The sequence below is a fragment of the Thunnus albacares genome, chromosome 15, assembly GCF_914725855.1.
Source record: "Thunnus albacares chromosome 15, fThuAlb1.1, whole genome shotgun sequence".
Lineage (NCBI taxonomy): Eukaryota > Metazoa > Chordata > Actinopteri > Scombriformes > Scombridae > Thunnus > Thunnus albacares.
This window is the reverse complement of record NC_058120.1, coordinates 23,773,715-23,800,540: the sequence shown is the minus strand read 5'-3', so window position 1 is coordinate 23,800,540 and position 26,826 is coordinate 23,773,715. Positions and strand designations below refer to the sequence as shown.

The 26,826-nt window shown below is 36.5% G+C and overlaps 1 protein-coding gene, 1 long non-coding RNA gene and 2 gene segments (V, D, J or C); 1 reads left to right on the top strand and 3 right to left on the bottom strand.

Moving 5' to 3' along the window:
* Positions 1-2,515, top strand: part of paplna (papilin a, proteoglycan-like sulfated glycoprotein) — a 28,522-nt gene extending 26,007 nt beyond the window's left edge. The window contains exons 25-27 of one of the 2 annotated variants that reach the window (XM_044375882.1): positions 123-228; positions 1,141-1,316; positions 1,703-2,515. In XM_044375882.1, coding sequence (XP_044231817.1) covers positions 123-228; positions 1,141-1,316; positions 1,703-1,863 — 443 coding nt within the window. In that variant the 3' untranslated portion in view covers positions 1,864-2,515. Of the gene's footprint in view, positions 1-119; positions 229-1,140; positions 1,317-1,702 lie in introns of both variants that reach the window. The other variant, XM_044375881.1, reaches the window with a different exon arrangement.
* A 2,947-nt stretch (positions 2,516-5,462) lies between these two features.
* LOC122998923 lies at positions 5,463-9,557 on the bottom strand. The segment is given in 5 exon segments: positions 5,463-5,983; positions 6,126-6,232; positions 6,360-6,377; positions 6,475-6,822; positions 9,090-9,557. Coding segments are annotated over 5 exon segments (552 nt in total).
* Positions 9,558-12,852: 3,295 nt separating this feature from the next.
* LOC122998931 lies at positions 12,853-13,959 on the bottom strand. The segment is given in 2 exon segments: positions 12,853-13,358; positions 13,466-13,959. Coding segments are annotated over 2 exon segments (441 nt in total).
* A 445-nt stretch (positions 13,960-14,404) lies between these two features.
* LOC122998950 lies at positions 14,405-17,004 on the bottom strand. Its single transcript, XR_006407539.1, has 3 exons — positions 16,101-17,004; positions 15,088-15,925; positions 14,405-14,985 (listed from the first exon to the last, which is right to left on the bottom strand). It is a non-coding gene; the product is annotated as an uncharacterized LOC122998950 (long non-coding RNA).
* Positions 17,005-26,826: the final 9,822 nt, after the last annotated feature.

Sequence of the window (26,826 nt, the reverse complement as noted above, 5' to 3'; positions counted from 1 at the left end):
AAAATAGACAGCGTTTGACGTCCGTTGCTATAGGTGACATCCCAAAAAATATGCATGGATTTATGAGGGTTTAAGAATTTAAAAATAAATCTGACCTTTTTTCTGGTTTCACTATCTAGCAGACCTGAGGATCACTACAGCTCCTAATAACATCCAGGTGTCTGAAGGCAGCACAGCTCGGCTGCCCTGTGTGGTGTCAGGAGACAACGTCAATATTGGCTGGTCCAGGTACTTAATAACTTGATCAAGCTGGAGTATTTATCCTATTAGTACTATAGTAATAGTAAATATAGTAATAGTAATAGTTGCTTACTTCTGATCTCAAGAACAGTCAGCCCAGCATGTAGCTACACTTGCAGAGTTTGATGTCAAAGCAAGATACAGACACCTCCACCTCAATCTAAATGGCAACTTAATTTTTAATCAACTCTGAGCCACATGTGAGCTCTTTTGTGTATGAACTAACACAGCTGCCTAAGAAACATTTAATAGTAGTGTCCAATTATTTTTGAACCCTTGAAATTTGGGCACTATGTGGTAGGCTACATCTCCCACACAGTTCTCTCTATATTGATTTAAATTTACTCCAATTAAATCTGAGACTTGGCACTTTAATGTAGTATCTATTACTTTATTTCAAACTGAATGTGCTGAAGGCCAGAGCCTGAAGAACAACAAGTGTATAACTGTCCAAATACTTACTGTCTGGACTGTACTAATGATAAGTGTGGCACAAACAAAATAATGATACTTTTTAAAGGATATAAGTTACCTAAAAGGTATACATGGTCAAATAATCATGTTTATTTAAAGGATAGTCAGGTAATGTTTGTCTTCAAAACTTCAAAATGTAACTACTTACATTTTCAGTCATTGTACAAACAAATGAAAGAGGTGACTATGACTTGCATTAGGTTATATTGTCTGACAAATAGAAAATGTAGAAATCTTTATTTGTTTCGAGTAAAAAAACAAAACAAACAAAAAAAAACAAACACGGTGTGACTACTGTCTGGCATTTATACCACAATTTTTCTAAGATAATAATTTAATGTGACTTTTTCTACAGCTCAGCTTCTTATTTTCCAGAACAATTAACTTCTCAAAATAACATCAATTGTTTATCCTCTCTTCCTTTAGAAATGGTGTGCCGGTACGTCCAGACGGGCGAAGCATCCTGCTGTCATCTGATGGCAGTCTAATCCTGTATAACGTAAAGCCTTCGGATGAGGGCACCTACACCTGTAACGCTTACACCGGCATCTACTCTGTGAGCGCCACGGCTGAAGTGAGGGTCACTAAAGACACGCAGCAAGGTGAGAATAATAATCTAACTCATCATCTCATCAAATCATTGTTTGAGCCACTTTATTCTAGATACTGTCATATGATCAGAAATATGATAAACAATAAAAATATGTCTTCTGCTGTCATATCTCGATACAAATTTTAAGTTTTAGCCTCTTGGTTTATCTGAAAAGTTTGGACAATAGTGACAAGCGTTAACAAATAAATAAGGCCGTAGCCTGATAATTAGACTGAGCTGCCGTCTCATTTCACTTCATTATTCTGACTACTACTAATTGAAGTAGCTTCATAGAACACCAGGCAATGTTCTGTTTATTGATCTGACTTTATGAAACAAAATTAAAAATGTAGTAGGGTCAAAGAGTAACGCTGTCTCTCAATTTTGCTGTTGCAGATGTTGATGTGCCACCAGAATGCGTGGACCAGCCTGAGCTTGCCAATTGCGAGCTGATCGTTTACGCCAGACTTTGCTCCAGCCCGTACTACTCCAGTTTCTGCTGCGCCAGCTGTACCAGGCATACGCAGAAGAACGACAGGTTCAGTTGGCTGGGGTAAAGCCGCAGGTTGGGTTTTAAAACTCTGGGTCGGGTGGGACTGAGGAGGGCAGAGTTTGAAACCTTGGAGCCGTTTCGGAGGACTGCATTTGTAAAACCTGAGCTTTCAACTCTGAACTGCTGCGATTGCCAAAAGGACTCAAAACACTGACGAGGTTGTGCCGAATCACAATTCAAGAATGCAACAAAAAAGGGATTCATCGCTTTCCTGTAGGTGTAGTTAAATCTGAATTAGGAGTTCTACAGGGAGTCTGTTAAACACTGAATTTGGAAACATAAACTAGGTGCCTTAAAAATGGAGGTACTGTATAAACCTGTGAAGTCTGTTGAATGTGATGAAGCAAAAGTCAGACTTTCTCTTTGTTTATTGCTCTGCCACGTCTTAACATAAGTTATTACTCACTGGACCTACATGCTCTCTGTTTTCTAGAGAATCATGTTAATTTTATTATTAGGCCATTTAAAGGATTGTTGTGAAATTATTCAATATCTGTCGTGCTGTTTTGACCATTACCCTTTTTAATCAATGTTTTGGCGTTTCACTGATACAGGGCTGTACAAGGAGCTCATACCAGAATATGGCCTTTTATTTTCACCTCATATTGTTTATTTTTATGTAATTATTTGACAATAAAAATAATATTTTGATAAAACCTTCTGGTGGTTTGATGTATGTGAATCCTATTCATGACTTGCAGTTCTAGTTCACACCACAAGGGGTCGTGCAACATGACAGAACATGAGTGTTTGTGTCTGGTTGCTGTACTGTGTTAACTGTTGACTAATTAATAACATCTTGTAGATTAAATTACATTCCTAAATGTATTAAGTTTACTTTTTATTATTTAATTTAGCAATAATAAGATTCAGTTGACTGTTTTAAACATGATCTGTTGTTGTAGAGAAGTTGTAATCCAACAAAACTTCCAGCCTGGTATTTTAATGAAAGCCTTAAATATAAGAATGAATTACTTTGAACACAGAGGCATGTTTACTCTTAGGAGTTCTTAATTTTATTTTAATAGCATCGTCAGGAGGTTGAGGTTTTGCAAACACATACCAGGTGGGCCAGATAGTATCAATTAGGCTTTGTCACAGAACTAGAAACAGTTGGGGTTTTTTTCATATTTATTTGAAGGTTTCAGGCCGTTACTCAAGAAGGGTTTATGTCTATTAATAGAAAATGCCTCCATAAGAAGTATAAGTAAGCAATGTCCCATATTATATTTGATTTTTTTTGATATTGTTGTATATGTAAATATAATTTAGATGAAGGTGACAATTTCAACATGAAACATGCCTGTCTTTGTAAAAACTTTGCTCTTCTAGTTGTTGAATATCAGTGAAAGGATTTGACATCCTTAATCTATGCTGGAGGCATCAGGTCGTTGTAGTTTGACTGTTACTTCTCTCAGCTTTAAGATTCTGTGCAGTTTGGATCATTTTGTTGCAGCAGGTTTGATGCTTTCTACTGAAGTCTGCTAGTTCAACTCAGGCAGTATGATATTGTACAGAAGTAAGAAGTACAGAACTGCAGCAGGTTTCAGCCATGGTCCAATTCAAAACTCCCATATGGAGATATTTTATAAGGGAGCATTTGCTGGATTTCAAGTTGCTCACTGTGTTTACATCTCAAAATATACATTATGAAAAACTATCGTGCACCATTTAGTGAACAACTAATTTAAGTCCTATCATTAGAAACTGTTGATGGAATGAGATGTGAGGACCATTTATTGACTTACTGAAAAAGAGCCCCATGGTGGATTTTTTAAATTAAAAATTTTATCTTTCCTAAAGTATAAAGTTCTGACCTAAGTAAGTTTGAACAAACCGTTTAACATCAGCAGTTTCCTTTCATCTTTTTTGTGTGTGTGTTTTCATTTTGTTTATTTTGTGTATTTTTTTATTATGTTTTGTATGTTTGCCATATATTCAAACAGAGTAAATACAACAGGGGAACAAGAAATTAATAATTTAATGCTCCTAACATTTACTTGTAGGTAGTTAGTCTTTATTAAGACGTATTTTCTGTTAAAGAGAAATGAAAGCAAATATGTGTTTCAACATATAAACAACAAACAAAAAACTAACTCAGACTAAATAAAATGACCATCTCACCAATGCCAGTCAAGTCCATCAGGACCAAAAATCACAAAACAGTTTGAAAATCCAATATGGATCAATTAAAATTGGTTTGCCTGGGACTAAAATTAATCACACAAGCTTTATTTGCAAAGTTGCAGAGGTTATGAAACAATGTTTTTTGTTTCCTTAAACAGCAACTCATAAATTTATCTAACATTCAGGGTTGGTAGGGGAGATATAATTATCTTGCTCACAGATGTCAGACACATCATGTTTCTGTTGTCAGAGCAGACATTGTTTCCTGTTTATCTGACTCCAGCGAGCAAAAAACATGTTTTGATTCCCATTGTTCAAAAATATTTTTACAGTTTGATGAAGGACTGTTGGGACAGAAGCATCCAGTAAACTGAAAAAGCTTGTGCTTTAAACATAGACACATGGTTTATAGTATCTCATGCAGTGCTTCACATGAAAATAATGAGATAATAATAATAAGACTACAATTACATTCAAACACTTAGACTCTTTTTATATCAACTGTTGATTGTTGTTTTATGCCCACCTGATTCGGTTTTGATCTGTGTAACTGCAATAAAATTCATACCTTAACAAATTTAAATTTGAGTAAACATGTGTTGTGTGTTACAACACACTCATGTTCATTCTGTAACCTCAGTTGACACAGAAATGGCAGCTTTTCCAGCTGTTTGCTCAGAGATGTGCAGGGCGGGGGGTTGGTGCAGAGATGCAGGTGGATTCTGTGAACCGGAGGTTGTGGTAAAGTGGAAGGTTGCACCTTTGTCATTTCTCAGCACAGAGAACGATCTGCAGGCTGCTCTGTGACCACATCCTCTCCTCTGCTGTCACTCTCTACTCCTCTGCAGGGTTTCAAGCCCCGGTTTGTCTCCCTCACCAACAACAGCTTTGACCTCCTTCTGTACACAGATGAGAAGGTTGATTTCCTGTTATGTGGTAGACTCACACTCTCACATTTACTTTATTACTGTGAGTCTTTAACGTAAAGGAAGATGATCCTTATTCATAAAGATAATATAAACTGTCATACTTAGTTGTGTAAAGTGGAAAAAAACTAGATACAACTCAGATAAACTCACTTTAATCAATAATTTATAAAAGAAAGAATATTATAATTCAGATTAGTTGTCTGGATTTAATTCATCACTTAAATGTCACCAGAAAACAACACTTCAGTCACCTTTCAGTTTGCTCATTGGAAAATCTTGTTATGACCCAACTGAAGCAGCTTGTGATGTTTTCCTGAGATAAGGTATTTCAACATGAAATATCTGATTTCTCAGAAAACAGGCAGAAAGGCGAGCAGCTAAAAATACCTCACACTATCTCTGGAAAAAGTGATGTTGAGTGTAAGATGAGATGTGAGAGCAGTGACGGGGGTCAATATCCAAACTACATATCAGCAACAATTTGGAGCAACTGACAAACTTATCTGTCTAATCCTTTCTTTCTTTCTTTCTTTCTTTCTTTCCTTCCTGTAAAAGAACCACTGTGTATGAATAGTGTGTGATATGAAGATGAATCTGGTTTAGATAAACACTATGTAAATAAAGTCTTACTGCCTGAATCTGTCATGAGAATCATTTGTAGGACAAACTATAAAAACTCAGTAGGACACTCAACATTTATTGAATAAATGAAAGCAAAAGCTTTTCAAGATTCTCTGAAATACTTTTATTGAAAAGAAAATGTAGCAAACAAGCAGTTTACAACCACACACTAACACACATTATACAGACGTATTTATAAAAACGTGATGCCAAAGTATTTTTATGCCAGTTATAGCTTTAAGATTGTAACAAAAATATGCCTGAAACTGTTCATCTACTGTGTGCAGAATTACTATTAAGAGCACGAATGCTTTGTAACACACAACATAGTGGAAATATAAGAAATATAAGTTCAATGTTCTCAATCTTTATTTACAGAAACTAACAGAATCGATCTCTGAGAGTTCACTTGTTCAGGCTGCAGCTCAGCTCTCAGTTGTGTTTTCCCTGCAACAGAAAGAGAAGGACACAATGTCTTAATGTCATGAGCTCTTTTTACTTATTATTCAAATATATGGAGCCAGTTTTTATGTCAAGTACAGGAAACTGAAGCTAATCAAAGCATCTAAGCAACAGAAACAGAACAAACCTGAAGCTTCCACACCAGAAACACAACAAAGGCTCCATAGACGCTGCTCTTGACGATGAAAACACCGTAGGAGAGTTTGGCATTATTTGTGATCTTCAAATATTTGCCTGCAGAAAGTTCAAATACTCACATAAGTGACATGATTCAAAGACTAATTATTCAGTTATATGTATATCCTTATATAGGTAGAATTAATGCATTGAGGTGTACAGAATCAAAAAATAATATATTTACCTCTTGTCATCGTCACCTCTTTAGCCGATAGAAGAATAAACATGGATTAGATGAGTTCATTTACATGTATTCGTCACAAAAAATTCAGTCATTTCTGAGTTTTACATCAACATACCTTTTTCACCAAGAATTGAATCCCAATAAGGTTTGGTGTCAGTTTCATCAGAGAAGTTGACAATGCAGGTGAAACTACTGTCAGGTGTGTACCAATCATTGGCAGAGACCCTCAACCTGCTGGTGATGTTGTAGTACTCTCCGTCCCGCAGGGCAGTGTTGTCCGTCGCCACACCCTTGGTGACTTTCTTCCCATCGATCTGCCAGAATACACTGACATGGTCTGGGTAGAATCCAGTGGCCACACAAACTAAGGTCTTCCTCCTGTGCTCGTATTTCTGCTTGCGACATTCTTTTGGCGAAGGTGGAAGCACTTTCACTGTTGGTGCTTTTGCCTTACGGCCATTTTCTGTAAGGACATGAATCATTAGATTAGAGTTGCATTGTCAAAATCCTGGAGATCAACAACAAAACAATGTATAATTGTAACCTTGAAAATCCCAAATACACCATGATCATTGCAGGTGGCCAAACTCACATTGAGTCATTAAGATTTCATTTCAGATAAATGTTATGAAGTTATCCAAGTGATCTTACCAACAACTGTTAGCCTGGTTCCTTCTCCAAAATAAGCAGGATAATTGCCAGAGCACACTGCTGACTTGCATGTAAAAAACTGACACCGACCTACAAGGACTGAATGAACCTCTAACTTCTTTACAGTATGTCTACAGTACAGTCATAATATCACAATTATCACTTACTGATTCATTCACTTTGTATATTTTTTAAAAACTTTTTCCCTACATTTCTTTACCAATTCAAGTAAATATATTTAACTTTGTTTTGAAAGTGAGACAGTGTTGGCTGTCATGAACATTATAAACTGCAAAAATGTCACAGTTTAAAGGTTAGAAATAAACTATAAAAGTCAAATTCTGATGCCTGGACCAAACGTAGTGTGAGATTCTTATTCTATAGATTTTATATTTTCTTTGGCACTTTTGACACAGTACAACTCCAGAAAATCACAGAATAAGACATTAAAACATTTACAACAATAATTTTGCAGATTTAGATTAATTGATATGATTTCTATAATTTTCTTACCCAGCACTGTTAGTCTTGTGCCACTGCCAAAGTAAGCAGGCTCATTGTTGTTCACACTGATACAAGGCTGTAGAAAAACTGCTCAAACTTTCAGCACTGAAAGCTGTAAACTCTTTGTGTTTACTTTCACATAAACTAAAAACCTTCATGTGCAGAAAATCTGCAAATAATACATATTCATACAAAATGAACTCATCACTTAAAAGAATTAAACGTCTGGTTTGAGATCCATTCAAGAGAGATAAAAAACATCACTCAACTTTAACCTGATATAACCAACTGGTTTGCTGTTATATCCTGTAGAATATTACATCAGTATATATTCAATGATAGTTTTGTCTTACCTAAAACAGTGAGTTTAGTTCCAGCTCCAAAGTAAGCTTCTGACTGAGAACTCACAGTATTTCATAGTGCTGATAAGAACTCACTGAGAGTAATAATCTGGGCGTTAAGCCAAATGTTTTATTGCTGCAGTACTTTTACTGGAGAACATAGACAAGACTTGTTTTACTGACACAAACTAACTCCTGTATCAAGTTCTTTTACAGTATAAATTGTTTTATGCAATTGAATAAAAGGTCTAAAGATATAATTTTTAATACTGACCATTTTTCTTACTTACATAAAGTAAAAAAGCTGTAAATTATGCTCTGTGAGATTATTTTTGCAGGTTTTCTTACCTATAACAGTGAGTTTAGTTCCAGCTCCAAAGTAAGCTTCTCTGTTGGAGCACAGAGTGTTTCAATAGTAACAAAAACTCTTCCTACTGCTTCTCTTTATCTGTGACACTTTGAGTTTTTTTCCAGCTTTGTCACTGTTTGTGTTAAGACTTGTTAAGACTTGTTAAGACTTCCACTTTAATCTATTGTAGTTTACAAAACAGGCAAATCATGCCAGACTTATTTTTAACTCATGAACATATATTCATGCTTTTTGTGGCTATTTTATGATTATTAAACCTAGTAATGGCTGTAAACATAGTTTTTATCACTATTACTTTTTTTGGAATCAGCTTTGGAGTAAAATAAAAACATCTATCATCAGCAATATTTAATGAACTTTTAAATGATTTCTTACCTAAAACAGTTAGTTTTGTTCCAGCACCAAAGTAAGCCTCTGTAGTACCAGAGTCACAGTGCACTTGATCAGTGCTCAAAACAGCCCAAGATGCTGCTTTTACTTTGCTTCTTTACTTTTTTAGATTTATATTAAATGCAACTTTCTTCTGCAGTAAAACCAAAAGCTTTCACTATAGCCTGTGTTTTTTTACATGATGCAAGCAAAACAGTTTCTCTCAATAATCAGCCTAAGTAAAACATGAATAAATGTCTTACTTCTTTTACATATTTGACTTCTCTTACAGATGGATTCATGGGGAAAAAAATTGACGTCTTACTTACCAAGAATAGTTAGTTTTGTGCCTTGGCCGAAATAAGCTTCGTTCTGACACAGCGTTTCAGCTTAACACCAAAAACTACTGAGCTCAACTTGAACTCAGGTGCAGTAAGTTTCTTAAGGAACGACTCAATGACAAAGCTTTTTACATTTGTTCTGATTTCTTCTTACCTAAAACAGTCAGTTTTGTTCCTCCACCGAAGAAAGCTTCACCACCACCAGAGTCACAGTGCATTCAATCAATGCTCAAAACAGCCCAAGATGCTGCTTTGACTTTACTTCTTTACTTTTTGGTTGCCTTTTAGTATTTTTTGTATTAAATATCACTTTTCTTTAAATTCAGAAACCAACATCTGCTGCACTACAGTCTGGTTTTTACAGCTTGTACACAATTTAAACTGTATCCCTCAACAACCAACATGTAAAACTTCAATATGTTTTATTTGCCTCACAAATGGATTCATGAGAAGAAATTTTGACGTCTTACTTACCAAGAACAGTCAGTTTTGTGCCTTGGCCGAAATAAGCTTCGTACTGACACAGTGTTTCAGCTTAACGTCAAAAACTACTGAGCTGAACTTGAACTATAAAGACTAGATGCAGTAAGTTTCTTAAGGAACGACTCAATTACAAAGCTTTTTACATTTGTTCTGATTTCTTCTTACCTAAAACAGTCAATTTTGTTCCTCCACCGAAGAAAGCTTCATAACCACCAGAGTCACAGTGCACTGGATCAATGCTCAAAACAGCCCAAGATGCTGCTTTGACTTTACTTCTTTACTTTTTGGTTGCCTTTAAGTGTTTATTGCATTAAATATCACTTTTCTTTATATCCAAAATCCAACATCTGCTTCTCTACCGTCTGGTTTTACAGCTTGTACACAATTCTAAACTGTATCCCTCAACAACCAACATGTAAGACTTCAATATGTTGTGTATATACTTTACAAATGGATTCATGAGAAGAAATTTTGACGTCTTACTTACCAAGAACAGTCAGTTTTGTGCCTTGGCCGAAATAAGCTTCAGCATTGACACAGCGTTTAAGCTTAACATCAAAAACTGCTGAGCTGAACTTGAACCATAAAGACTCAGGTGCAGTAAGTTTCTTAATGAATGACTAAATTACAAAGCTTTTTACATTTGTTGTGATTTCTTACCTAAAACAGTTAACTTTGTTCCTCCACCGAAGAAAGCTTCATTACCATAAGAGTCACAGTGTGTTGAATCAGTGCTCAAAACAGCCCAAGATGCTGCTTTGACTTTACTTCTTTACTTTTTGGTTGCTTTTAAGTGTTTATTGTATTAAATATCACTTTTCTTAAAATCCAAAAACCAACATCTGCTGCACTACAGTCTGGTTTTTACAGCTTATAAACATTTCTAAACTGTATCCCTCAACAACCAACATGTAAAACTTCAATATGTTTTATTTGCCTCACAAATGGATTCATGAGAAGAAATTTTGACGTCTTACTTACCAAGAACAGTCAGTTTTGTGCCTTGGCCGAAATAAGCTTCAACATTGGCACAGTGTTTAAGCTTAACATCAAAAAGCACTGAGCTGAACTTGAACTATAAAGTACATTTAGTTTCTTAATGCACCACTCTAATTACAAAGCTTTCTTCAACTTTATCATCCTTCACTTACCTAAAACAGTCAGTTTTGTTCCTTTTCCAAAATACGCTTCGTTGGCATTGTCACAGTGCAGAAATACTGAGCATGAAACTCCTCTGTCTTTCTCTACCAGAATTATCTTTAGATAGTTTTCACTAATCCTTCTATCAATACTGAGACTCTAAAGCAATGTGACATTTATCAAAACACATTAATAAACTGGAATATTTACCTAAAACTGTCAGTTTGGTTCCTTGGCCGAAGTAAGCAGGCTGTTGGTCACAGTGTTCTAACTTTAGCTCAATAGTTCAGCTTTTTCATGACAACTGATTTTTCCTTTAATGTTACACAAACAACTCAACTGTTTTATGTTTGTTTAAGTGAACTGAAGTTGTGTGAGTTCTGACTTACCCAAAACTGTGAGTTTTGTTCCCTTTCCAAAGTAAGCTTCGGTTCCAGTGTCACACTGAATCCCTCCTCAACCAAAAAGTCACAAAACTTTCCATAATCAGCATGTTTAGAAACAGTCTAATAATCCACAGGATGAAGAAGGTTCAAACATGCAGGATGAGCTTCATAATGTCCAAAGATGTTTTATTTTTGTCAAGATGAGTAAAACAAACATCCAAGTTCTCAAAACATGAATTTAAAGTCATTTAAAACATATTTTTTCAGCCAGATTTTCTCATTTAAATCGACTTTACAATACTAAAATGGTCTGACATCCTGCACACCTTCATAATATTGATGTTTTCTGCTCTATCAAGTATCCAAAGTAGCATGTAGCAGTCTACACAATGGATGTTAATGGGAGGAGGTTTTTGTACGGCGGCTCTATAGGATTGTATCACCGTGGCCCCCTGTCCCCACGGTGAAAAAGCATCACACAAAAACCTGAAGTCTTTTTCTTTGCCTCCTCTTCGCTTCCCCCACCCAGCTTCCCCATATCTCAGCCTCCATCTCTCTCTGTCTGTGAGAGCAGCTGCACAGGTCGGGCTGACTGAAGGCTGAACCAGCTCCAACCTGACTGCTGCTATTTCTGTGACAGCTAAGAAAAGAAGCAAGAAGAATAGAAGGAAAAGAGAAACTGTGTTTGTTTTTAGCTGCTCAGAGGAAGTGACATCTCTCCTGGTCACACCTCTTTATCCCACCCAGCTGTCAGAGAAGTGAGGAGGCACATTTACTGAATAACATACAGCGACAGATGTGGCTGATAATGTAGGATATAGAGCATAACATTACATTAAAGAAATCAATTTATTAATTGATATCAGTGATGATGCAATAATGTTTTCTAATGATTTTATGACTGATATGAGAAAGAGAAGAATCATAATGTTAATGATTATGTTATTAATCAAGATTATCATTATGAATGAATTATTAAAAATGTTACATCATTTATGACATCATGAGGCACAATGTTTGTCAAACAGTTTGTCATTCCACTGTGTAAGAGTTCATTATATTATTATATTTTATATATCCATTTGAAAAAAGACAGCACCTATCAGTTATTACATTATCAGCATCGGACATCAGTGTGTTCAGTGAACAATCTGTTTCTATAAATAAAAAATAAACATTAAATTAAACTTATTGAATTATCATATCATAGCATATTATTATCTGTCTTTTGAGGACAGACTTTTTTTTATCAGACAGTTGGAGATACTAGAAACATGGTGAGAGAGAGAACAAAGGTCCCCAGCTGGACCTGAACTGGGGATGTTGAGGTTATTACATATATATCATCATATGTATGAATATGTATATATGTATGAGTTGCATACAATATAACTGCTATATGATACGCACTTCATACTTATAAAACTTTTTATGTCTTTTTATTTCTTCTTAATGGAACTTACTGTGTTGTGAGGCATCATTCACACAATGTTATATCACAGCTGCTCAGGAGAGGTCATTTATTTTTAAGGGATTTTAACTGTATCCTACTAATTCTTTACTTTTAAGCCATTTTAATTACACTAAAGATTAGAATGACTCCTTAAATATATATGTAATCCTACATGAGTCCAGTAGAGGTCAGTGTGTGCTAACCTTTTAGACCTGATATGCTTTTAATCTTGTCAGGAAGCACAGAGAATTATAATAAAATAACAAAGTAGAGACTTGACTTGATTGTGACACAGATGAGAAAGCACAGAGGACAATAATACTGAATGTGACAAATACTTAAACACCTGGTGCCTTATCTGAATTGATCAGCTCTGTGGTGCTGCTGAAACATGACTTGCGGTGAGTTCTTGTACCTTCACTGAATTAATAGATGTTCATTGTGCTGTTGTTTTTTAAACAAATTTTTTTTCTGTAATTAATGGTCCGATCCTTATTTTCATGTCACATTGATGTTAGTTGTCTATCATATCTCACACTACAACAAAATCCTGACTCTCAGAGTTCAACACATTGGTCCTTGTCACTCATCCCTCCTCTTGTGTTTCTCTTGAGGTTGTTGTTTAGCTGTTGAGGCTTTCTGAACCACTGTGTTATACTGGAGGCACAGTAATACACAGCTGAGTCTCTGGCTTCAGCAGAGTGTATCTCCAGAGAGGAATTAAGCAACGTAGACCGGGTCATGGTGTACTTGGAGTCATTGAAAGGAGCTTCAATGTTTGTTGAACCTTGACTAGTAGAGTATGATACCAGCTGTATTTTTTCCCCACCGCTGCTTTGTCTGTACCAGTACATGTAGTAATATTGATCCTCATCTTGTTCACACTGCAAAGTTACAGTCTTGTCTCCTTCATGACTGATTAAAAATGGAAGCTGTTGAATTTTCACACAGACAGAGAAATCTGGAAAATAACAAAGAAGACAACAAGTAAACAAACAACAACTAAAGCAAGAAAATCTTACAAGAAAAAACATTATTTTTCTTTCAATTGAATTTCAATGTTCTCACTGGAGAAGATAAGAACTGCAACCAAGAAGACGTTCATTTCCACTGTGGTCAAAGGTTTTAGAATAAAAACATCAGAGCAATCTACATTACAGTCATAACTCTGTCTTCATTTACTGCTACTGCAATCAAAACATATGAAATATGATCTGATTCTCCCTGTCCTCTCTGTTTTTCAATCTTTAACCATGAACTCCCTGCCCACATTCATTCACTTTCACACAGTCATGTGTCAGCACAGCTACACTCTCCTAGTGGACATTGAACTGCAACTGCAGCCTTTCTCAAGAGCTCTGTGAGTGGTCCCTGCAGGACTTTAGAGGAGATTGTGAAGTTATTACTGAATCTACAACAGATCAGGTTCTTAACAGGAACTGAAATGTAATTGATTATCTCTTCATCTCTCACTGTTTTTCTTCTGCGTTTTATGGGTGTTTTGTGTGATGAGCTTACTGAAGTCTTACTCAGACACTGGGTTCACCTCTTGCCTCTGAAATCATTTAATTTCCATTATTTGTGTAAGAAAATAATAATAAAAGAAACCTGTTGCTTTACAAAATAGTTACACAAACTGTCAACAAAATCTCCTGGGATAAACAAAGGTTAAAAAAAGCTTGGGCTGGATTGTGAACTTTTAATGTTGTGGGCCCATTTAAATATTTGTAATATTGGGCTTTACAAAGAAACTTGACTTGACTGAGAAAATCACAATCGAGCCAAACATGAATTAACATGCAAATTACATAGCTGTAAACCCTTCAAGTCATTAAAAACATCACAGTTTGTTGCATTTGACAACTTGAATCTCCACAAACGGAACACTAGCTTGTTTTTTACTTTGCACACAGAAAAGAAACCAGCTGAAAATAATTTATTCTGCTCTGTTTCAACAGCTTCATAGTTTTTGCATGGAGAGAAGATAACGTCATGGATCAGGTAAGCATTAAATACTCACAATTTTACAGTTGTATCTGCAATATAGCAACATAATAATTGTGAGATAATGACATCCATCATTGTGGTGGTAGAGATATGATGAACCAATATATTTAATGAAATCAATATAGGGCCAGTATGTCATATTATCTTCCATTAATATAAAGTTTGAAAACATATTATTATCATTGAACAGTTCCACTGTAACAATAAATCAAATGAACCACAGCTCCTTCCTGCTGTGAGCCATCTGTGACTGACAGACTTGATATTTGTACGACTGTCTGGCTTGTGTGCATCACTGTGACTGGCAGCACAGTAGTAGGTGCTGTTGTCATTGAGAAACAGCTCAGTAATCTGGAGGGTGAAGCTGTTTTTGGATGCTTCTAGAGAAGACTGGAAGTGCCCCACAGATTGGTCATTCTCTTTTAGGAGGGACTCCATTTGGGCTCCGTAGTGGTTTTGTCGATACCAGAGCATGATGTAGCTGATCATGCTGAGCCCTGGACCCATGCTGCACTCTAACTTCACTGTGAGTCCTGGGTGAGACATTTGATCTCCAGACTGAAGAACTACAACACCGAGACCTGCAGCACATGAAGGATGATGTTTCATTGTGTCTCACCTCGATGTACAGAACATTAAATTGAATGATGGAAACTTGATAAACTTTCAAACAGAAAACCCACCTGAGTGTAAAAGAAGCAACAGATAAAGGACTGTGACAAACATGTTAGCGAAGAGTCTTCTTCCAGCTGAATGATGCAGAGTCATACATCACTTTGTTCAGCACAAAGGAAACATGAGGTCACATGATCACATGATTGGAAAGTAGGACTGACTGTTATTGTCATTCACTGATTATGAAGTGTCACTTTGAGTTGCATTGAAAAATGAATTCTTTTCCTGCACTGATTTGAGGATCAAGATGTATTTTATTTGTATTTTAATGTATATATATTACATTATGGGACATCAACATTATTCTGCAAATATAAGCAGATTAATACTTTTGCAATAGGTGCATTTATATTTAGAGGCTGCATGTTCAGTTACTCCATCATATATTGTATCTAGTAATTAATCAAAGGTACCTTAAATAGCAACAACAATACAGCATATTTTCAACTCTTAAATATCTGAAACTCTGAGCAGCAGCTGTCATTAGTTTCTATGCCACAGCAGGTTTTTAGTGAAGCAGTTGTATTAAACCACATCACTGTGTGCTGGCAGCGCAGAAATACACAGCCGAGTCTGATGAATTCACTCTGCGGATGATCAGAGATCCTCTCACTGTTTCTTCCCTTGTCAGATTAAATCTGTTTTTAAACTGGTTCTCGTAGTTTGGTTCACCCTGCAGGACTGTGAACCCGATGAGGCTCATAGACTGACTGCTCTGTTTGTGTTGGTACCACAACATTACTTGAAGGCCGCTGTCATCATGACTGCAGTTAATCCTGAGCTCCTCTCTCCCCTCCTTCACAACCTGAGAAGAAGACTGTTCAAAGGTAACAGTCTCCACTTTACCTGTGAAGAAAATCCATTCAAGTTTATGCTGATATATTGTTTGAATATAAGTACCTAAATTTGTCAGAATTCATCACTGAATCTTGGGTTGAAAAATACACAGTCGTATAGACACAATATATTCAGAGAAAAGTGCTGATAATTGATGTTACATTGACATTGAGTAAAGGCTTACATGTAAGCATGAGCAGTAAAAATCCAGATGTGCATAAAACTGGAAGCATCCTGGAAATACAACTTCAATCAATTTCCTGTTCAGTATAAGAACAAATAAAATTTGAATTTTTCACAACTCTCTCACAATTACAGGTGGAGCATCTGCAACTTTTTAGCCTACATGTCAAATGACAGATGGCTAAGTTCCTCTCCTGATACATCACACCTCCTCTTCCCCACCTTCTTCCTCTACTAGCAACTGATCTTGTGAGTGACAAAAATGTTTTTTTCATGTTCTGCCTGCCTCTTTAGTGCACTTAATATAATATGCATACATTACCAATGTATGGATATTGTCTTGGTGCTCTGGTTTTAAGCTTTAAAGTCATGAGAAATGGCTGATTGTAAAGCTGGTGATTGAAAAATGTAAAGTTTTTCAAACGTTTCACCAATAATATGTTGTATGAGTGATTCTGGAACAAAAATTTCAAGAACGTTACAAACTGAAACCCTGTCTAACTGATTCCAAAGCTGTGAAAACTTGAGCTTTATGTACTGATTTTCTTTTGTAATTGAATCATTTAATTGTATAACGATTTAATAATATTTTTTGTGTATACTACCACAAGCATACAACTTTGTTTTATACTCTGTTCATAGCTGTTTCTTTTTCTTTTTTTTTTTTTAAAACTTTTAACACTTTTGATTTTAAGTCAGTTTTGTGTCAATTCTGTAAGTAAAGCAGTGCCTTTTTGTTATTAGGGTTGGCAACAAATACCAACAGTCTGCAGGTTTTTTCATTCCCATCAAAGACAAGGAGAACTTGTCTATATGAGATTTAGAATAGAGGCAATTGAGCACCTGTTCTTTCCACATCAAATTTGTTTTTATGGTTTTAGAAAGATAGTCATAACTAGCTATCATTGAAGGCTGGTAACTTAACTCCCTTTACTTTATCTTTTTTAACATGAAAAATTATAATTCTAGTATAGCTTTAGATTATTGTCAATGGAAAATATTATTGATGTATATAAATATAAATGTATTTCTTCTCAGTGTAGAAGGTGAAATCAAAACCAAAAACGTCTTAGAATATATGAGTTGATGTCGCAGTAAATCCTGATTACCACCTTCAGGGCCGGCCATGACTATGTTGGTGCCATGGCAAGATTTTCGATTGAATCACCCAAAAAAGTGCAACAATGGTACTTCCAGCCCAGACAAAAAGACAAGTTGGGATCAAGGTACATTCAAGAATGTTTGATGGCATGGCCTGAGGTACCACATGAAGTTTGGTGGCTGTTGGGTGAAAACTGACCAACCAATAAGGCTTTGAAAAACAAACCTGATGAAAACCTACGCAATTTAATGAGGGAAAAGAAGAAAAACATTGAGATGGGAGAACAAGTGTACATTTCCAAAAACTGTAAGCAAACAAACCTGTCAGTAAAAAGAAAACAAAAAAAACAAATATCCCACTCATTTGGCCTAATTAGTTTCCCTTGGCCTATGTGGCCTATGACAGGAGCCACTCTTGATCCCCTTTAGTGATTGTGTTGTTATGCTGTTGAGAATAATGTTTTATCATTGACAGTAACATCCGTTGCTTGTTAGCTTGTACTGTAAACATGTTCAATTAAAATCAACTGTTGAGTTGATTGGATGAACCTGCAGACTGGTTGGGTCTTGGTGGAACGTGTATGGTCACTGCTGAATTTGGCGGTTTGCTTAAATGGACAATGCCCCGCCCACTCGTGATTCCGTTAATTTTGAAAAAGAAAAGAGGAATGAATCCTAAAAAAAGTCAAGGCACACTGCCTCCTCAAGGTAAAAAAAAGTTAAAAACTTTTGTTATACTCGCTACTTGATAAAAACAGCAACCTTTTGTCGTGTTTAAATGAATAATTCAGTTTGTAAAACTAGCGGAAGACCGCCCTGAAGACGTTATTTGTCACTTCAACGGTTGTTCCTAACGCCAACGGTTGGCCACAAAAATGTAGAGAATTTTTCAGTTGGAAATAACTTGGAAATGTTCCAAAAGATTTTATTCTTCTCCGAGAAGCCGTGAATCTCAGCTTTTCTTCAACAAGGTAGGCACTTGATACTTGTGCTAACGTGTATATGTGGCTGATGTTTTGGCTTTGTTAAATTGGAGTTTGAATGCTCGGCTAAGCTAACGTTTGAATAGCTCACTGATGTAATTTGAAGCTGACATTTTAATAGCTAACATTTGTGAAGCTGTTGGTTAACGTTTCCTGCTCTCTTACTGTCGTGTGTTTGATATGTTGGTGTTGGTTGTCTGCTGTCTGCTATTTTTTTCTCACAGAAGTAGCTAAGACATTGTGTCTGCTAACTAGCTTAGTTGGCTTACTGTACCTGTTAGCTACTGTTGGGAGTCCCGAGTGTCAGTTAACGTTAATTTCCACATCAACGGTTTTCAGTCACATCAGCAGTTGTTTTGAATCCTCACCCAACATTTTGCCATAAATGTGAAACGTTATTTCAAGTCTGAATAAGTTTCTCTGTTCTGTTCTTAGCTTCTTGGTATTTTTTCAAAAGGTTTAGCTATTAGTTAAATTAATAGTTTAGCAGATAACTAGTCTTCATGGACACTGGTGTTGTATCAGATTCTTTCCCCGGTATAGGAATTTCAGCCTGTATTGCCACTGCAAACGTTTTTGTCACAAGTTACTTTATCAAATACTCTTACTCCATATCACTATAGTGAACTGACATGGTCACAATTTGTGACAGCTGTTAACCAAAGTTGTGTGACCCTATATGCCGGTATTCAGATATAAATACCTCATCTAACAGGTGAACTCTCTGGTCTTTTATAGCTGATCCTGTCACATATTCTGTCAGGTCACAAATTTCTGTATACCAAAAACACAGATCTCAAAGTTTGTGATCACTATGGAGGTACCATGTTTGGTAATAGCTGTCAAGATAAAGCATGCGATTAAGTATGATTAATAACGTTTGCAGTGAAAATATAGCTCAAATTCCTAGTTAGGTCACAGATTTAAATGCAAATTTTGCTCTTATGCTCTTGTCATCTACGTTTTTGTAGTATTGGGATTAATTGAAAATCAATTTATTTTAGGGGCTGAGTATTTTCTTTTGGTTGTTGTTAGACAGTTTGAGTAAATTGAACATGCATTTCATTTCATAATTGCAAAAAAAAAAAACATAGAAATCTGTTTTTGTTGTGTGTTTCTGTTGAGACACAGTGATGATGTCACCTTCTGTTGGTGGTAAAATGTGCATATAAGCACCAGAATTGGATTTGGAAAAATTTGGCAAATCTGAAATAGCTGGGATGTGATGCAGTGTTACTAAATATTTTTTTCTGAGAAAATGAGTTTGTAATTTCATGCATTTTTTTTGCCTGTATATTGCAGCCTTAAATTCCACCCCAGTCCATTATGTAATTTTAACGTTGTTTGTCAGTAAAATAACTTGAACTCTTTCATATGTACATGATTCTTTGAGACTGTGAACAGTAAGTTTGTTTGTGTTTAAAATCACAGTCTGTGTTTTGGATGTCAGAACAATATTTCAGTTGTTCCACCAGCTTGCCTCTCGGGATCTTGAATTTGAAAACACCAAAGAAGAGAACAGGGTTTTTAGTGAGGTGGTGACATTAAACCACATCACTGTGTACTGGCAGCACAGAAATACACAGCGGATTCTGATAGACTCACACTTCCAATGTTTAGAGCTCCTGTTTGGGTGTCTTTTCTTGTAATCTCAAACTGACCTTCAAACTGCTTCTCATATTTGGGGTCACTGCCACTGTAGCTGGAGCCAATTAAATTAATCAGACCGCTCCCTGTTTGCTGATACCAGAGCATTAATACAAGGCTAGTGTCATCATGACTGCAGTTAATCTGGACCTCATTACTCTCCTTCACTATCTGGGGAGGAGACTGCAGAAATGTAACAGCGTTCACCTGACCTGTGGAGAAAGCAGGTTTAGATAAAACTGTTATTGAAGCAGAGCATGAGGATACAATATATGTATTTAACATAATTGTTCAGCTTGTTAAACATGAATAATGATAGTTTTCAGATCTTACAATAAAAACAGATGAAGAGAAAAGCAAATGTGTGCACAGATGAAGACATTGTCAAGCACTGATGTGAGAAAAAGTATTGCCCTGAGAAAAATAAGGCTCAGGGTAAATAGGGAGGGCGTTGTGTCTGTGTTGGTTAATTCATCACCACATTCTCTTGATAAAAGCTGCATGTCATGTGCTGTGTCTCCACCTAGCGGTTGAATCTCCAGTATCCTGCTGTACTGTATTTTGCGTTCTTGATTATAATCAACTGAGTTTCTGCAGACTTGATCAGATGAAATTGGATCAATTTTCTAGATCATCATCTAGACATTTCAACAAGCCCTCATACTTAAAATAGGTTGTTTTTCAGTGATATTGAAATTGGCCCATGTGGGTGTTTCAAAAAATGACCTGCATGAGCATTTTCTTTCTTTTCACATTTATGGTTAAGTGGGCATTAAAAAGCCCTGACTTAAAATAGCTTAAGAACGTTGGGGACACGTTGTTTCAGGTAAACAAAATGTGGGGGTCGCGTTTATAATGACTGAAATAAGTCAATATATCCATGTGACTTTATCTGCACAGTGGAGAGAGCTGGACAATAAGATCACATAAATCTATGACTGAGAAGAGTCATGGCATCACTACCAATCAGTCAGTACAAATTATCCTGATCTTTTTTATCAATTAAACCACTCTGAAATGTTCACTGTGCTGTATATTACATAACTATCATATTCAGTAAATGTGATTATGATCTTTATCATAATTGTATTCATAATTTTCGTTTATTTAGTAAATGTATACAGTTCTGTGAAATAAAAGGAACAAATAACATTATACTGAACCAGTTAACAGTAATGAAGAGTTTTTTAGTTGGTGGTTTTAGTGCTTTACTGTTGGTGTGCTGTTATCTGCTGGATCATTATGGAGGTTTTTGTATGAGGGAGTCACTGTCTTTATTACTGTGCATACAAGCTGCACCAAAATATTCTCTGCTGTCTTCAGGGTGTCTCAGGTTCAGGATGTGAAGATAAGCTGTTTTCTCTCCATCTCCACTCACATTGAAGCTGCTGTTAAATGGCGACTCAACTTTGGGGTTTTTATATCGCATGTAGGCAATCAGCTTTAAGGCTGTGTCTCCTGCGAAAGGTGTTTTCAAGACTTAGCTGATAAAGGATGGTGTTTAGTTTTTGTCTTGTTAAAAAGAGATCTGTCTCAACATGCATATCGTTCTTTGCTGTATTTCCACTCAAATCTCCAGTGATATTGAAATGTCTGTCATATAACTCTTCATAGCTTATTCTGCTATATTCCACATATCCAATGAGTTTTAGAGCCTTTTCTCCAGATGGTTGCTGGTACCACAGCATCACTGTGTAGTCAGTTTGTTCATGGGTGCAGACAAGCTGCACGTCATCACCAGCCTCTTTGATGAGAGCAGAGGAAGACTGATGGATCTGAACTTCAACAAAAAACCTGCTGTAAGCAGAGTTGGACAGATCATTGATTTAGGATGTGAAAGTAAATGCAATGCAATGCAATGCAATATTTATTTCACAATGAAGCAGTTGTTACCTGTGAGTAAATAGCAGAAGAGAAATCTAATCATCATGGAGTTACTGGAAGGTCGTGGATGAAAAAGTTATGAAAGAGTCTTTGGTGTTAGTGTCACATTTAAAGAGTAAACAAATGTGATGTAGAAAGGAGGAGTGGCTTAATTTACTTTCATATCTAAGTGATATATATATATATATCTTCCTTTCAACTGATTCCCCCACAAAAATGTTTTCATTTTCATTATGTATTAGAAACTGTTCTGCGATGGCTTGCCTGGTAAAAGGAGAAGAAACCAATAAGAAAGAAACGCAGCTGCATTAGCTACTGTGATGATGATATGATTACATCAAATCAAAATACAACCTCAACAGCAGGTGTCTGGGAGCAGGTTATTCCTCGTCTTACTCCAAACCACCAATGATAAAATACTATGTGGAGTTTTTGTAAAGTTCAGAGGGGATTTTTGTTAGCGTGCTTCTCTGGCTGCACAGTAGTACACTGCACTGTGCTGTTGTCCAATTGTTGGAACTAAAAGAGAGCCATTCTTTGCTGTAGTGGCACTCAAATCTCCAGTGTTATCGAACTGTTCTTTATATGTCTTTTCCATTGTGACATCTGCTACATTCAAGTATCCAATGAGTTTCATAGCTGTGTCTCCAGATGACTGCTGGTAAAATGAAATTGAAAGTAATTTGTAGGAAAAGGATGATCATGTTGTCTTTTGTTTGGTAATAATTGTACTGTTGCCATGATTAGCAGTGTATCAGCAGTTCTGCTGATAATTTCCAACCTCCTCTTTGCACAAACCTCCCATCTTCAAATAAACATGTACGTGGGTGGTGTCATAATGTTTCCTCCTCTTGACATTATAACCACCACCATCACCACAACACACCACTGGCTGAGTATAAAGGTCCCATTAAAGATATACTGCCTCCTTGTGATAAGAAGAAACACAGGTGCAAAGAGGCTGTGAGCTGTAATACGGAGATGAAAAACTGTGATGGGGAGGTTTTTGTACTGAGGAGCAGTGATATGTAGCACTGTGGAAACTAGCAGCACAGAAGTAAACTGCACTGCTGTTCAGGGCGAGTCTTGTAATTGTTAATGTGCAGGTCTGTTCTTTCTCTGCACTCCCTTCCATCGTCACATCCACACCAGGCTCTGGATTTCCATTTTTTCTTAACATGTATCCCAGGTACTGTAGCTGTCTGTCCTCTAGTTGTTTGTACCAGAGGATCTGGTTGTAGCTCTGAATACTGTGTGAACAGCTGATTTTGGCAGTTTCTCCTGTTTTGTTGTACATGTGAGCTGGAGTCTGGTGGACTTGGTCACTGAGAGAGGAACCTGTAGAAAAAGGATCCACAAAAAATGCACAATAATATACAGTCTTTGGGTATGAGGGTGAGTAAATAAATGTGAAAGTAAAAGAACGCTCTGCAGGAGTTTTGGATGATAACCTGTGAACAGAATTTGTTACTTTACCTGAAACCAGTATGACATAAAAGGTTATGCAGAAGAAAACTATCATCTTAATGTCTTCTATTACTAAATTTAAAAACATTGTTGTTCTCGGTCCTGTGTTTTTATCACCGTTCATGCAGTTCTGTTCTACTGATTATTCACTCTGCTATTTCTGGGTAAACCCTCTTTAGGAATATTTTGGTGGGTGGTGCCATAATGCACCGTCCTCTTCCTGAACAACCACACAGACATGCTGCCACCTTATGAAAAGAAACAAAATAATGAGAGTGAACCTTTTTTGTTTCGACTCAAATCTCCATCTAATTTGAAATATTTCCTAAGTTGTTCTTATACATTGTCATCCTGAAACAGTCCATATCCAATGAGTTTCAGAGCTGTGTGTCCAGGAGACTTCTGGTACCACAGCATCACTCTGTTGTCAGTTTGTTTATGGGTGCAATAAAGTTACGCCTTTTCACCAGCTGTTCAGATGACAGCAGAGGGAGACTGATGGATCTGAACCCCCAGAGAGAAACCTACAAAAGAAACAAACTCAGGGTTTATCTGCTTGAACAAAAAAACAAAGTATAAACTTGTTAATCCAGAGAACAAACCTCATTACCTATAATATGATGAGAGAGTCGAAAACTAATCATTTTAATTCTTTGTCCCATGAAGTTTAAATTCTCTGTTTAAAAAGGATACAATAATAATAATGATGAAGGTTATGAAAAGACCACTCCGGCTATATGACTGGACTGAAAATGGGAACAAAAGGAGACATGAGGAGGAAGTGAAGCTTGACTTCAAATGGCTGACGAAGGTCTTTTCAAGACCACAGATGATGAAGGATGGTGTTTAGTTGATTAGTTTAAAGCAGATCTGCCTCAGAGAGAGCAGAGGGAGACTGATGGGCCACAACTACCAGAGAACAGCATGCTATAAGCAGAGTTGGACAGATTATTCGTTTTACTATGTGAAAATAAATACAGTACATTTTATTTCACAATGAAGCAGTTGTTACCTGGTGAGATACAGTATTTTAGTTATGACAGGATCTCTGTTAATTAGTTCTCACTAAACTGAATAAACAAATGAAATGTAGAGAGGAGTGGCTTCATTTAGTTGCATATGAAACTGATATCTATGCTCCTCCTTTCCCCTGAGTCTCCCACATAAGACATTTAGTCTTTTTATAGATTTCACTAGAAATTATTACAAATTGTACTGCAATGGCTCATCTGGTTAAACGAGAATAAACCAATAACATAGAAATGGAAACAGTTGCATTAGCTACTGTAATGAAGATATGATTACATCAAACCAAAATACAACCACAACAGCAGGTGTCTGGGAGCAGTTTATGTGGAGTTTTTGTAAAGTTCAGAGGGGATTTATGTCAGCGTGCTTCTCTGGCTGCACAGTAGTACACTGCACTGTGCTGTTGTCCAGGCGTGGGAACTAAAAGAGAGCCATTCTTTGCTGTATTTCCACTCAAATCTCCAATTATATTGAACTGTTCTTTATATGTCTTTTCCATTGTGACATCTGCTACATTCAAATATCCAATGAGTTTCATAGCTGTGTCTCCAGGTGACCGCTGGTACCAGAGCATCACTCTGTAGTCAGTTTTATCATGACTGCAGACAATCTGCACTTTGTTAGCAGTTTTTGTGATGAGATCCGAGGGAGACTGATGGACCTTAACACCCAGACAACCACCTGGACACAAAACAAAAATAGAGAACTTATTTACATTGTGATTTATGATAAATTACACTAATGACATATCCAAAGAAAGTAATGCTTCAAGTTATTACCTGCCAGACAACAGAAGACTAGAAAGCAGATCATTTTGACATCCTCAACAAAAAACATTTTTAAAAGCCTTTTAGAGTTTTATGGATTCAAGTTTCTGGGATCTGACATCAGATATCACTGTCACCATTTGCAACAGAAATCCAACTGATGACTTAATGCGGCTGACTGAAGTTTGAAAAGGAGAAGGAAGTGATGAAACGCCATCACTGTACATTAGCTGGCAAAGATGAAAGCCTGAAAGGAAACGCAGCTGGCTGGGAGGAGTCTGTTCAAGTTCCCATTCAAAAGCATAATAGTTGATAAAAGTTGTTTCAGAGTTTTTGTATGAAGCAGAGAGGATCTGTAGTCAGTGTGCATAGCTAGCTGCACAGCAGTACACTGCAGTGTGCTCAGGTGTCTTTAGGTTGGTTATAAACAGAGAACTGTTCTTTGCTGTGTCTCCACTCATGTCTCCAGTGATATTAAAATGTTCTCTGAAAGGCTCCTCGTGCTCTATGCTCTTTTGATACACATGTCCGATGCGTTTCAGAGCTCGGTCTCCAGGGGATTTCTGGTACCACTGCATGAGTCTGTAGTCAGTTTTTTCATGACTGCAGACCAGTTGGACTTTGTCTCCAGGTTTTCTGAGTAGAGCTGAAGGACTGTGGTAGACTTCAACAGCCAGACAAACACCTAAAGAAAGAAAACATGAGTGAACAATGTAGAAACTATAGGTGAAGAGGTATTCCTGAATTGTAAAAGTGATTACCAAGGAGCCAAGAAAAAAAGAATAATGTGTGCATGTTGACTTTTTTTCTGAATGAACAGTGAACACTGAGTGACTCTAAGCTCTTTAGTTATACAACAGTTACTAAAGACACCTAACACCTTCCCCTCAAAAGCAGCTTCATAAGTTTCACAGTGTTACATGTGTTGAGTATTTCTGGAGCTCCAGCTCCACCTACAGGACAGATATAAAAGTCAGGATTTTAAAAAATCAGCAAATTTATTGTGAAGCAGTTTTTGTTCAGCTGCTCATACTCCCTTCTATCGTCACATTCACACCAGGTTCTGGACTTCCTTTGTTAAAATCCATATATCCCAAGAGCTGTAGCTGTTTGTTGAATTGCTTGTACCAGAGGATTCGATTGTAGTTGTCAATACTGTGTGAACAGTTGATTTTGGCGGTACATGTGAGCTGGAGTCTAGACTTGGTCACTGAGAGAGGAACCTGTAGAAAAGGCGTCAACAAATACCACAGATCATGTAAGAATAAACACTGGTAAATCCAGTAATGTAACAAAGCTAAAATAGCAGCACTATATAATATAAAGATATGATTACATTACCCGAAACCAGAATAACATCAAAGATTATGCACAAGAAAATGATCATCATGTATTCAGACCAAATGTGAGATCAGTCTAGTGATGGCTACTGTGTTCTCATCACAGTGTATGCTGGTATGCTGATTATTTCTCAGTTATCAGAAAGACAAACAAATTTTTTAAGGTGGGTGGGGCTATCGTACATTCTCCCCTGTAAAACATGAAAACCTGAAAACCGTCATTTCATCTACCAGTACATTCTACTGGTTATACTGTCACCACAGCAAAGGAAACATGAAAACAAAGACTTGTAATAATCCCTCAAACTTTTATACACAACAGCCCATTTGTAAAAGGTTTAACTAGCAAATGCAATCTTTTGTGTAATAATGCAATAGAAGATGTTAGTTTGTGGAAAATTTAGCAGTGAGTATGAATTTTGTCCCATGTTGTGACTACAATTAATGTTTAAACTTAACATTGAAGTTAAAAACTATAAATGTGAATAACACTCTGCTGTTAAATGCAA